This window comes from Aspergillus pseudonomiae (genome assembly GCF_009193645.1).
Source record: "Aspergillus pseudonomiae strain CBS 119388 unplaced genomic scaffold BDV37scaffold_70, whole genome shotgun sequence".
Taxonomy (NCBI): Eukaryota; Fungi; Ascomycota; class Eurotiomycetes; order Eurotiales; family Aspergillaceae; genus Aspergillus; species Aspergillus pseudonomiae.
This window is the reverse complement of record NW_022476062.1, coordinates 105602-118840: the sequence shown is the minus strand read 5'-3', so window position 1 is coordinate 118840 and position 13239 is coordinate 105602. Positions and strand designations below refer to the sequence as shown.

The 13239-nt window shown below is 51.8% G+C and overlaps 6 protein-coding genes across 6 annotated transcripts; 3 read left to right on the top strand and 3 right to left on the bottom strand.

Annotated features, from left to right (window-relative positions):
- Positions 1-257: 257 nt before the first annotated feature.
- Positions 258-2345, bottom strand: BDV37DRAFT_286105 (transcription factor domain-containing protein; the record flags this gene model as incomplete). The annotated part of the gene is made up of 5 exons (XM_032087860.1): positions 258-894; positions 959-1294; positions 1374-1550; positions 1621-1784; positions 1851-2345. 5 exons carry the CDS (start codon positions 2343-2345, stop codon positions 258-260), a joined length of 1809 nt encoding a protein of 602 aa, XP_031938324.1.
- A 628-nt stretch (positions 2346-2973) lies between these two features.
- BDV37DRAFT_193817 (uncharacterized protein) lies at positions 2974-4639 on the top strand. The gene has a single exon (XM_032079714.1). The coding sequence runs from the start codon at positions 3674-3676 to the stop codon at positions 4337-4339; it is 666 nt and encodes a 221-aa protein (XP_031938323.1). The 5' UTR covers positions 2974-3673; the 3' UTR covers positions 4340-4639.
- A 707-nt stretch (positions 4640-5346) lies between these two features.
- Positions 5347-8130, top strand: BDV37DRAFT_256265 (GIY-YIG nuclease family protein). The gene has a single exon (XM_032082816.1). The coding sequence runs from the start codon at positions 5722-5724 to the stop codon at positions 7525-7527; it is 1806 nt and encodes a 601-aa protein (XP_031938322.1). The 5' UTR covers positions 5347-5721; the 3' UTR covers positions 7528-8130.
- Positions 8131-8174: 44 nt separating this feature from the next.
- On the bottom strand, positions 8175-10035 carry gmdB (general amidase GmdB; the record flags this gene model as incomplete). The annotated part of the gene is made up of 5 exons (XM_032087859.1): positions 8175-8287; positions 8341-8428; positions 8478-9338; positions 9391-9666; positions 9730-10035. 5 exons carry the CDS (start codon positions 10033-10035, stop codon positions 8175-8177), a joined length of 1644 nt encoding a protein of 547 aa, XP_031938321.1.
- Positions 10036-10284: 249 nt separating this feature from the next.
- On the bottom strand, positions 10285-10947 carry BDV37DRAFT_286101 (DUF3237 domain-containing protein; the record flags this gene model as incomplete). The annotated part of the gene is made up of 2 exons (XM_032087858.1): positions 10285-10629; positions 10687-10947. 2 exons carry the CDS (start codon positions 10945-10947, stop codon positions 10285-10287), a joined length of 606 nt encoding a protein of 201 aa, XP_031938320.1.
- A 549-nt stretch (positions 10948-11496) lies between these two features.
- On the top strand, positions 11497-13098 carry BDV37DRAFT_274006 (NAD(P)/FAD-dependent oxidoreductase; the record flags this gene model as incomplete). Its single annotated transcript, XM_032085154.1, has 2 exons — positions 11497-12129; positions 12187-13098. 2 exons carry the CDS (start codon positions 11497-11499, stop codon positions 13096-13098), a joined length of 1545 nt encoding a protein of 514 aa, XP_031938319.1.
- Between the last annotated feature and the right edge of the window lie 141 nt (positions 13099-13239).

Sequence of the window (13239 nt, the reverse complement as noted above, 5' to 3'; positions counted from 1 at the left end):
AAATCAAAACCATGACCGTGTCATCACGTCGTATCATTTGAGATTCCTACAATGCGAGGGGCTAATATACAACGGCAGTCAACAAACAAGGAGTAGCACAATCGCTGGCTAAACGATGCGTGCGGAGATACATGTCTGTACAGGCAAAGCCTAGGTTGCTCAGGGATGGCACACCATGGAGGACTGATCAATGTGACTACAGATGAACCATGGACAAGGGAGAAAGGGGATGACTACAGAGGCATCAAAAGAATCGATCAAGGCTCCCAGCCGGCGTTGAGCGAGGACGGCCGACGCGGGCGGGAACTGTCGCGGTTCCCCAGACTCAGCCGTTCGTACTTTTCCAGCATGTCACGGACCCCGGAGGCCGTGTAGTTCCATGACCCGCTCGAGAAGCTTCCCCGATACCGTTCGAGTCCGTCGGCATAGTCGCCCCATCGATCCGGTAACTGGGACCAAGAGTGACGTCCAAAGAGCTCCTTCACCTCATCTGAGACTGCGTCCGACTGCAGGACCCGCTCCTCTTGGTTTCGGGATCGAACAGACTGGCGGAAGATGTGGAACAGATAACGGCCCACTTGGGACCGACTGGCTGTGATGGAGAATGCACTCGTGAGCGATAGGAAGTCGTGGCTGAGGACGTCAAAGGAAGGGTCGTCGAGCATGGTGAAGAGCGCAAGCATCATCGCATAGGTAGCGAACTGATGGGCGCGCTCCATACCATATTCCTCCCGATGAATCCGTGCCAGAGCCGAAATCTCCCGTGCGGATGCCAGACTGATTGCGTTGGCGGATTCATCCATTGTGCGTTGTTGCTCCTGGGACCCCAGGAAGAATGACTGGACGCCGAAGCCATCCCGCGCCAGGCCAATAATGAGTACATGATACCGCATCCTAAAGCCAGCAGTTCACCGGTTCAGTAAACGGTGGGGGCAGGGGTGACAGACGAGCGACGAACCTTAGCAGGAGCACATGCGGCGGGGGACTCTTAAACACCTGGAAGTTATCGGGGAGGGCACGCTCCCACTGGCGGAGCTTATTGAAGAACACTTGTTTCTGTCGAAATTGATCCGTCCCGGTGGTGGTCTCATGGTAGAGGTGGCGCGAGATATCACGGGCAAGATACGAGAGCTTGCAGGCTTCATCGAAATATTGGCCGAGCCATGACTGTCGGGGCCTTTTGTCGGTCGGATACGGAACCCAGAGCTCCCCGGCACCGGTCTCGTTCGGGTCAATACGGTCGAGACTGACGCTGGAGACCCGGCTCGGCTTCAAAAAGTTGGTATGAACTACCCTGTGGTCACGGCGACATTAGTGTCGCGGGTTCAAAAGGGCTGGGAAACACCGACAACCATGAGGTGGGAGGTACCTACGTGTCGACCTGGAACACCCCCCACGCCGTTCGCTGCACCGATGTGATCATTTCGTCGGACAGCTGCAATTTGCTGAGATTGAGCGGCTCCCGGTTGATTATGCCCAGTGCCTCCGCCATCTCGATCGCAAGATTGAGCATCGTATAGCCGAGATCGTCCTCTCCCGACATGGCGTATCTGGTGCCCATACAATGGACGGTCACGTTTACCCTCCGCATCCTTCTCGCAAGGGGGAATGGCCACCTACCTCTCATATAGGAGCAATGCCCCTTGCAATGACGCCAGCCGGATCCCGCCACCCTTTTCTAGTTGATGGCTTGGGAGATATCGTTCCGCCTCGGCCAGGAAATTGCGTCCTTTGCTGGCAACGTCCCCCGGCACCACGTACGCTTCAGAGTACTGCGAATAATACTGTTCCATGCTGTGACGTTAGTATCATCCGTCACATGCCAGGGAGAGGAGCAAAAGAGTCCCTACGCATGCGTTTGCGAGAAGAGCGTTGACGAGGAACGGGCTACAAAGGTCGGAGTCGACGTTTCCGAGGGTCATATGGCGAATGAACGCTTTTTGATCAACGAAAGCATAGAAGGGATAATCCCACGTGAAATACAAGGATACTAGATGGGACACTAGATTGTCGTCGTTCGTCACCGTCGTCCAGGGTTTGGCGGGGACGCGGAAGGGTGTTATATCACACAGATAATTAAGATCCATAACCGTGGGCCGAGACGGTGGCGCTCCACTAGGCACATCCAGCCTCTCCCGGAGACGTTCAAGACTACTGATGGTTTCGTCATTGTGATCGAAGCCCTGGAGTTCATCAAACGTCCTGTCAATGTAAGACCGAAGTTGCTCTACGGACGAATCCGCTCGCAGCAAATCAAATAGGCCTTTGGCATGCGACTCGTCCAGCGATCGCATCACTTTCAGTAGATCATGGAGCAGATCACGATGGAAATTATGTTCCTCCATCTGGCGTGTCGTTCCCCGTCAAGAGAGCGTGACTAGATAGATGCTTTGGTCGACCACTACTTCGTTGGATCTCCGTGTCAGTATTGCGCCCCTTCTCTAAAACTTGACACTCGGATGCCTGCATAGTATCTGGTCTAGCTGTGTCCACACTTCTCGTACAATGAGCGATCGGTGGGACAGTTCGCCTGGTGAAAGGTTCGGACGTACCAGAAATGTCCCTAGGGCAGGATTGCCCGCGAGTGAATGGCGAGCGTGAGACTGTACTAATCTACCCCGGTCGCACATCAGAAAAGCAAAGCCAAAAGGGGGAAGGCGACAGAAGAGAAGGAAAATGGGAAGTAGAAGAGAAGAGTCGCTTCCTCTTCTTAGGGTTGCCTGACATGATGAATCATGACGTCACTGGCCCTGGCAGCGCAAGCCCGTCGTTTGAAAGAAATCGTTGCTTTGCTTCAGAAGCACTTCGAACCAGGACTGATTAGTCAGTCTGGATCCTTGGCTATCGTCCGTACGCAGGGCAGCCAAGGATAACAGGTTGCGAGCCCCGCGCGGACAATTGCCTGGCCACTGCGAGAAGTTTCCCTGTCTGATACTCCCACCGCGGAACGTCACTGGAGGATCCCCATTCAGATCTACTTCAGGAGAGAAACCAATCGCAGACCGGTACGAACGACTTCAGAGGGCTCTTCTCATCTCATGGCGGAATGTGGCAGACCCAATGCCCCAACTGTAGCCACACGATGTTACGAGTAGTTTGTGCCAGACGGAGGTTTGCACCACAGGGTTAACAGGCCGCATGCTGCAGCTCAGAGACCTGGCGCTAAATTTAGAATGAACCTGTAACACTCAGTCTCTTCGGGAATATGGTCGTTGCATCGAACGACAATCCCACCGCTACTGCAGCTAGACGGATGTCACGGCATGGACCTCGTATTGGAGTTCAGTTTGGAGTCTCGGTGCAGGACGTGAAGGTGTTGGCGATGCTGAGATAATTGTGACCAAGCTTGGTGCTGATGGACCAGATGTGATCCCACTGCCAAGACCCGGCATTCGCCGCGGTCGCGCCAATGGTTTGGGCGACCCAAAGACAACTGTCTCGCGCCCCTTTTCCTTTATTCGTTCGGTCTCAGCGGGAGAGGGTCCAGCGGGCTGACTTGCATCCCGCAAAATTCAGCCCACTCGCTCGAGCCACTCGCTCTCGACGTCTAGATTTTCGTCGCGGAAGATTCAATGCTACCATGGATGTCTATAAAAGGTGCCCTGATCGCTCACCACAGACTCTCATCCTGCGCCGCCTCTCACTCCTCTCAAGTCACCACCCTCGCTGAACCATGTTCTCGACCATCCTAACCAGCCTGTTGGCATTCTCCGCCTCGGCGACCGCTCGGTCTGTCGAGACGCGATCCCTCACTCCTCGCTCTATTACCCCTCCCGAAGGATGTCCCATTCCGACATGGACGGTCGACAACTTCCACTGGTTCAATGGCTCCCATAGCTTGGATTGCATCCACAGCGAGGTCGACAAGAATGCGAAGGGCTGTCTCTGTGGCCGGGACTGGTGCGAGCCCAACCCGGACACGTGCAATGGCACCATGGTCAACGTGTGCTATACAGGCATGCCCAACTACCAGCCCTGGGGCTACGGCCCTCCCCAGACACTGGCGATCGATTTTGAGGATGGCCTGCACTGCGGTGATACCTACATCGGCTACCGGATTCACGACATTGCACATGGTGAGTCCAACTGCGGATATGCAGACCGCAGCCTGGGCCGGATCGTCTCGTTCTACGGCAGCTCTAACGAGGCGACATCGACTGGTCATATGGACTACGTGTTGGGCGGTGGCCATGCGCTGGAGTGTGCCAATGGTAGCAAGATTACCTACTCCGGCAGCACCGATTTCACCTTGAACTGCGTGCATGATGAGTTCTTCAATGCGACTTGCACTGCCGAGCCCTTTGAGGTTCCCGTGCTTAGTTACTCCTGGGTTAACTAAATTCTCGCGGGGAGCTTCCCTTGTTGCCGTGGGCCCCTCTACCCCTCGCAGCGGCGTGGCAATTGTGATAGGTTCCAACTGGTCGCACTGATATCGGAGACCTTCCGTGGTTATGTTACATCCCGCGGCGTGGTTGTCCGGTGACACCAGCCTTTTCCCTTACGAGATATGGTTCCACGACGAAACCATGAGCGATGTAAATAGAACTGCATTAGAAATACATATTTGGCAATGGAGACGACCCTGAAGAGATCCACTTGCCCTGACGGCGTATCAGAAGCTTTCTGTGTACATCTATTCGGATGGGACCGGGTGATCCCGATCTTTCTTTCTGCTGCTAGTAATTCCTAATACTTTAGTTGAAGTACTCCATAGTGACCGTCGGTACTACTAAGGAGATTTCTGCTTGTGGATCCGATTAAAGCGCTTAGCGGATCGAGAACCGAGATTCGACCCAAGGGTCCAGTCACAGTGGCTGAGCCCTACCTCGTTCCCGGTGGCTGGAAGTTGACCCTGAAACTGGGGAAAGGGAAAAAAAAAGGAATAAAAAGAAAAGGAACGACAAAGTATGGAAAACGGGGGAAAAAAAATAGAGAACTAGTCAGGTATAGGGTAACCTTACATACTTTAACCATATTGTCTCTTGTCCAGTCGGAGGTGTGCTATATTTACTACCTTTCGTATCGAGACTGACAGGAGTTGAGCAACAAGAAAATGAAAAAAAGAAAAAAAAAAAAAAAAAAAAAAAAAAAAAAAAAAAAAAAAAAAAAAAAAAAAAAAAAAAAAAAAAAAAAAAAAAAAAAAAAAACAGAAGAGGAGAAGAACTAAAAATAGGATAATCAACCAAAAGGCGGACAGAACAACTAAAAGGGTGTGAGACGAAAACTTCCTATTGCCTCAGGCTCCCATGAAAGACAAATGTTGCAAACAGAGCATGACTCGCAAACGTGCCTATTCGGGTCTAGCATCAAGGACTTGTTGATCTCTCCAATTGCACTGCTTTTTGTTCTTCGGGTTGTGACATACCAAAGCTCAGCCACAGCGAGTCAATGCAGTATATGCGCCGGGGCTCCGAACAGGCAAAGTGCGCATGCAACAATATGCGACCAGTGTCTGAACTACTGCCCCGTGATCTCGACAACCATGCTCCAAGCCATATCCTGCCAGTAAACATGCCAGGACCCTTGCTATCACGCAAGGTCCGTGAACGGCACAGCCTGCTAGCAGAGCAGGGCCCTGCCTAGGCTACAATATAGGGTCTTCTGGGAATTACGTGCGGCTGGTCGCTTCGTGGATATAATAAGCACCGATATGCCGTTGTCGCGGTGATACTACTAGTAAGTTACTAATTTACGCCTCGCGCGATACTGCTTAATCGACAAATGGCCTTCTCCACTCCGTTGCGCTCCGATCCGCACTCCAATATGGTTGGACGGTTCCCTGACCTTTCCCCAGATCTGATCGGAAAGTCCTCGGACGATGAAAGCGACTCCGTTGCTCATCCTGTGGACGAGAGTCCCACGCGAGCTGTAGTGGCTCGACGGCAAGCGAGAGAGCGGCCGCGACAGAGCCAATCACCACCCGCGTCTATCCCACCCAGAAACCAGACAGTACAAGCCTACCTTCGTGAAGGGACTAAAGAGAATTTGAACCGAAACCCACAGCGATCGCTCTTGGAGCATTGCTCCCGAGGAACGAAGGCACTCAATGGTTCAAACTCCATGTCAGGTTCTAGTCAGACCTCCCCGGAACGACCGGCATGGATTCCGTCAAACGCACCCTATATAGAAATCTTGGATGACGAGCCGGATGATGGGGTATCTTTAGTGGCGACACATGTGGATGTTCCAACGACGACCGGTCAAGCCCAAACCAATGGGCTAGTCCCCGATTTGACGTCTGCAAATATTGCGCAAACTGACTCAGCTGATTCATCAGACCTTGAAATGCATGGATCAGCGTCCCCATTCTCTTTGGTAAGTCAGCAAGAGACGCCAAGGACGGACGTTTCCGATCATGGATTGGAGCACCGGCAAATTGGGCCGGAACGTATCTCAGATTCGTATAGCACTGAGGATATTATACTCGCTATCCGCGATGTAATCTGCGGGTGGAGCGGGGCCCAAGAGAGAGAATCCAAGAAAGGATATGCATACATTTTCCATGATCCATCCGCCCAGAGCCCTTACTATAAAATTGGACACTCTGGAAATGTGAAAGTGCGCACCCAACAACATCAGAAACAATGTCAGCTACGGAAGTGGAGCGCCAAACAAAGTCCTGCATTGCGAGACTACAGACTCCTCGAGAAACTAGCACACGCCGAACTCCGAAATTTGCGGTGCAAACCCAACTGTTTCTGCAGAGTGGAACACAGGGAGTACTTTTTGGGCACGGCGGCGCATGGACAGGATATCCTGGATTCTTGGTCGCGGTGGCTTAAAAAGGATCCGTATAACGACGATGGGAACCTTGGCCCATTCTGGGTTAACCGGCTGAATGTATTTGTTGACGAGTGTTCGGGCTTTTTTCACTGTACGGCCATTGAAGATACCAGACACCATCTTGATAGCAATGCTTGCCAGGCGTGCCTTCGCAAAGGATGGCAGAAGTTCACCAACCCTACCGCACAAGATATATTCGAGTATGATTGTCAAACAAGAGTTCCCTTTGCCTGGGGTCGCTTGCTGTTACAGGCCTGTTATAGCCGCTTTCCCTACTATGAAACCAAGCTTGCCTGCATTATTGACTGCATAGAACGAGTGTGTCGGATGTGGGATTCTGTGTCGAGCATTCAAGTAATTTTGGCTATGTTGCTTGGAAAGGGCCTCTATCTCACGGCATGCTCGTTACGGGAGCGTACATTCGATATTTCTAGATTACCTGAATTTTACTTGGCATGCGCTGCAGCTTACCGGCTGTTTCTCCTACCCATGGGTAGCATGAATTCTGTCGATCGGACCTTGTCAAAGGAAGCCAAAAGAGCAGCATCGCCTGCTAAGAAGTCTGCGCGCGTCATCTCAAAGTCACCTAGAATGCTCACGCCATCCTCGAACCAATCCCAGAGGACCTCCAAGACCACACGGAAGACGCAGCTCCCGGAGCAGCCACCCAATATAGAGCTCTTCAATGCTCAAAGCAATCCCGACAAAGACCACAGCGACGACACGATCGAGATCATCGGATGAAGGCGCCCGACTCGCCCCAACTTCGGACGGGAACACTACCCGCCCGAAGAAGAAAAACGCGACCCAAAGGGCGTAACCTCTATCAAGGCTTCTCGTCCATGAGGCACATATCGAGATAGAACAGGCCTATGCTGAGCTGCAACTTTCATGCATCACTTGTTTCCCGCAACATAGTCAGCTTGCACTAGTTGTGACCGAGATGGCAAGCTCCGTGATATGGGGAGTGCTGTCACGTTGGCATAAGGCAGCTCTGAATGGCACAATGAGACCGTTAGGGATTGGTATTTGCGGCAACATCGGGGCACGAAGAGTCGGCCGACAGCTTTCAAATCACCCACAGAGTCTCTTTTCCGGGTTTGGGCTTAGCAAAACTATGCATAGGACCACCCAATGCGGCGCAGATTACACTCAAGGTTCGTCCTCCGTCTTTCCGACAAAGATCAAACGGGGATAGCCCACCGAGATAAATGAGCCCTGTGATGATGGACTGTGGCATGCATTTACTAGCATGCCCACACAATGACAACACGGTGCATTTTTAATGTATGTACATTATCTGACAGAGAGACTGTGTCTAGACACTATTGTATTCCTGGCTCCTGTTGCAACCTCTGATCACTCATGATATCCGTTAAAAGGCTAGCGAGTTAACGGATGTCTCTGTCGATCAGCCTGGAAAAGAGAAGGCATTTCTCATCTTGGTGCCGGGGCGTTACGATTTGAAGAGCACATGGGGCTCCATCAACGGAGTCAGGTTCATCTAGAATAGGTTAGGATAATAATTGTCTGCTGGCCTGTGTGGTGGAAACCTACAGCTCGGCTGAACTCCATCATGTACTGGCATAGGATCTGGATCAAGCACCTTCGAAGCTTTGCTGTACGGCACAATGCATGCAGGATACTGGAAAGAGTTAGAGGGAGGTGTTCAGCGTACATAGTTATGAACTCACATCCAGAAGGTTCCAGATGACCGTGTACGGTGGCCATCCATATGTGTCATGCGGCGTGGCCGTATTCTGGGCTCCAGGTGTTAGAAGAACATCTATGCCGTATTGGACCCATGTCCTGCGCCATGCTTCAGCGTAATCCTTTCGTGCGTTATAGAGTCCCTCAATTTTCTCAAAGGCTCCTTCCTGGTCCACAGGAAATGGCCCAGTGAACATTGGATTAGCTAACTTTGCCACTGATGCCACCAACGGCTCCCCACTGGCTTCGACGTGATCGATATGTGGCCCATACGTGAAATACTGAAAGGCTAGACGACTCGCATATGCCACGCCCCGTGCAGGGTCATGTTCCAGGCGCACTATTCTGTGTCCTTTCTTGCCTAGTGCCGCGATTGCTGACTCCATTGCGCGGCGGACAGGAGGATGAATTGGGAATTGAGGATCTTCACCGAGGACTCCGATCGTTAATAATGAGGGCAAGTTGAGTGTCGTCACCCAGGGTGACCCAATTGCAGTCACGTCATATCGCCAGGGCTCAGCTTTGAGCACAGTTGACATGAACATCTCAATGTCATCTAACGACTGAGCCAGTGGTCCGGCCGCTGGCTTTATGCCGGGGACTCCCTCAATTGCCCCGGACACCTGTCCACCGAACGGAATGCGATCTGCGGTGGGCTTGAATCCATAAACACCGCAACACAGCGACGGAATTCTGATTGAGCCTGCGATATCAGTTCCGATGCCGAGGATCGAGCCCCGGAAGGCAACGAGAGCTCCTTCACCACCGGAGGAGCCTCCGGCGGTCAGGCTTATATTGTGCGGGTTTAATGTACGACCGTAAATATTATTGTCTGAATCACCCGTCTAAGCATAGAACGTTAGATAAGCCAATTGAGGACTCTGGAGATACACTGACCATCATTGTCTGCGGAATATTGGTCTTGACATAAAGAACCGCACCTAAGTCAAGCAGCAGATCGACCAGAGCAGAGTTGGTTTCTGCTGGCGAGTTATCTAAGAATGAGACATATCCCACCGTACTCAGAACGCCCTTGACGCAGAAGCTATCTTTGAGACTGATCGGTAAGCCGTGTAACGGGCCCATGACCCGTTTTTCTCGCTTCAGATAATCATCCAGGTATTGAGCACGCTCAAGCGCTCTGTCGAAAAAGTATTCTGTCAAGCATGAGGTCTTTAAGACGCTAGTATTATTATGTGTCACCTACACGACAGTAACCGGGCCAATTGTACTTACTAGTTGCTGGGCTATGGCTGCGCGTTTGCAAAAAGCCGTAGTGACTGCCAGCGAGGTTACCTCGCCCCAGGCAAGCCTTTGCAGCAGCTGTGTCGCAGTGTACTCTTCTGTGATATCCAGCTCCTCCTCTGTGAGGAGTCCACTGTGGCGTGGGATGTCCACTTCTAGGAGGTGGCCATTTGATGGGAGCTTGGACAAAAATGTGGCATTCAAACGCCAATCTTGGGGAATCTGTAGTTCCAATTGTTTGCGCTTCTCCGCCACCTTGGCCTCCCAGTTGTTCTCTGTTGCCGTCATTCCAGTCATCTCTGTTAGTCAATGTGAGGGAGGTGAGGGTACATGCGCCGGGCCAAGCCAATCTATATATCCGAATGGCCCTAGTGCCAAGTTGCTCCGCGTGAGGAGACGTTTACAATGCTCTGCCGGCTGAGGCGCGTCTACCTTCCACATTAGGATGGTTATACCTCGGTTTATCGATTACTAGCTTATCTGAGGAGATGCGAAGGCAATTCTTGATAACGCGTTGGAAGTTGGTTCCTGATAGTGGTCTATTGCTTAACAGGCGTTCCTACGTGCCATCACGTCCTCTGGCTCAGAACCCTCGAAATTGGTCAAGTGATAGGCATCGATCAGGATGCGATCATTCTCACAGCTCATAACTCCAACACACACTAAGCCGTTCAACCAATTGTACTTTCCTGGTCCGGTTTCGATTCGCAGGTGTGAGAAGAACTCTACATCGTCTTGGGTCACAGTGGGAGGGGGTCGTAGGGCTGGGTCCTTCGCGACCTGTTTCGCATACTCTGTGCCCGGGCCAGGACGGTAGAGACCATGTGCTCGGACGTAAAGATAACAGCCATCGTCGGTTTTTATCGTGTAATGTGCATCAAGAGTCATGGACTGAAAGATCGTATGAGCTTCACTGGGTGGATCCTGGAGTATGATAAGCTTACTTACGTGGGTCCCTTCAATGACCGTTGCCCAGTCTGCTCCGCCCGGAAGGACTATCCCTGATATCGATGGTCCTCTAAAGCTGCCGCCGACAATATTCGCAATACTTCGCGTCACTCCAGCCCCATGAGGCGCCCCGACGTTGATTTCCTCAGGATCAATGTTGCATTCTAGACGATAAACAAATGACAGCCCTGGACGCCGCATGGGTGGGCTATTGGGGTAGAAGGAATTGCCAGGGGAGTCCGCGGGCTTTGATAAAGTCATTGTAGCTGCTCTTGACAGATCCTTTGAATCGAAGTCAAAAATGGTGATATTGAATTCATAACCCTTTCTCTTAATCTCCGATTTTATACACTTGTCGAGGGCGCCTGCAGTGACGCGGATGTTTGGCACATTGCATAATGCCGAGATCAATCCATACGAGATCTTCACTAGCTATAAGCGGAAGGTCGACGCCTATAATATGCCCCGGCAGCGATGGGCGGCAGCTGGGCTCTTCACCCCACTGGGAGTACCAACATGTCCAGACAGGCAGGTTGACGCTAGATAGCGGACGGTGAAGTATCTCGACCGATAGTATTACTCCAAAATGAGATGCCGTTACACTGCCGCGGTATTCGCGAGCCGCCGTGAATGGTCCGAGAGTAGATGTGGGATTTGAGTACGAGAGATGAAATATACAACATCGTTCTCCATATGATATACTGGGGCTTCCCTACATAGCGTTATATTCACTAACGCCTTGCCTCTTCTCCGCGGCTTCTACTGAGTCTGCATCATTTTCTGTGGTCCCTATTTTCAGGACTTTTTATTATGGCATTCGTACAGGCCCTCCTCACCGACCCCGGCATTCCCCTCAAGGACAGGCAGGATGCCCTTCACCGTGTTCTCGCCGATCCAGGAATACCAGGGCCACTCGGCGAGAGCACTTCATCGTTTTGGCTGAAAGATCCACACCCGGAGCTGGCCAGTATGCAATCACGGGAATTGCCTCAAGAGGCTGATGTTGTAATTATTGGTTCCGGCATTACAGGTGCTTCAATTGCACGCACCCTGTTGGAGGAAAATGATCAGCTTGCAGTGATCAATACGAGACCCGCAGTTGTCATGCTGGAGGCCCGAGACACTTGCACTGGCGCGACGGGTCGCAATGGAGGTCATATTCTGGAGACAGCTGAAGAGTTTACTGACTGGGAAGCCCTCTATGGGCTGGAAGCGGCAAAGGCATTGACACGGTTCCGGCTGGCCCATCTGAAGTCGATATTGGAGGTAGCGGACAAGTATGGATTGACAAAAGAAACCCAGGCTCGAAAGGTCGAGTTTCTTAGTGTGCACTTCGACGAGGAAAGATGGCGTCAAGCAGTGCAATGTATCACACGGTTCAAAACATGTATGCCTGCAGAAGCAGCCGAGTGGAAACTTCTTGACAAGAGCGAGGTCCCCAAGGTTTGTTACTTCCATATACTGCTACAATACTGCTTGGAGGTTGACAATAGATCTCAGGAATGGTGCCTCCCTCATGCCATTGGGGTTGTTGCAGGACCAGCCGGAGCCCTATGGCCTTATAAACTGGTCACCGGTTTGTTAGCAAGGTTGCGACAAAAGCATCCAGCAAACTTCCTACTCGAAACCAACACACCAGCGACCAAAGTCTCGACCGATGGCACCTCACCTTTGCGGTATGCCGTAGAGACACCGAGAGGAACCCTGCATGCTCGGCATGTTATCCACTGTACGAATGCTCATGTTGGACATCTTGTCCCCGAGCTAAGGGGCCACGTTTACCCAGTTCGAGGGCAAATGTCTGCCCAAAACCCGGGCTCCACTTTTATCTGTCAAGCTACAGAACATTCGTGGCTCTTTAACTACGACCGTGGTTTCGACTACCTGACACAATTACCCCCTGGAGGAGACTCAGGTAAAAAGATGATGCTGGGTGGTGGCTTTGCTCAAGGTCGCAACGGTGGGCTTGGCGATCTGGGTATCGCAACTGACTCAGAGCTGAGCCTGCCTTGTGATATTCACCTGTCCGGTGCGTTGAGTGCGGTGTTCGGCCATGAAAATTGGGGTCAGGTTGACGGTCCTTGCGTGGAGCAGATGTGGACGGGAAACATGGGATTTAGTAGTGATGGCCTTCCCTGGGTTGGACAGCTACCTTCATCTGTGGGTTATAGTGCAGAAGCAACAAAGGAGCGTGGTGCTCAGTGGGCCTGCTGCGGATTTAGTGGAGAAGGTATGGTGCAAGCCTGGCTAAGTGGAACAGCAGTGGCACAGATGTTGTTGGCCAGCGACCGAACGGACCATGTGAGATCTGATTCTCTGTCTTGGTTCCCAGAGCAGATGCTGCTAACTGAAGGGAGACTGAAGAAAGCAGGGCTGACACGAGCCGTCGATGACCGGGCCTCAAATTTGTAACTCTGGATACAGATTGCGTCTCTAAGTTACCCATTAACCGCTGTACCCAGACACGGTCTAAAATGAATATTATTTGATTATCTTTTCCTATATCGAGGAGACAATGTATAGCAGCATACATTTGTACATACTGCAAATCGC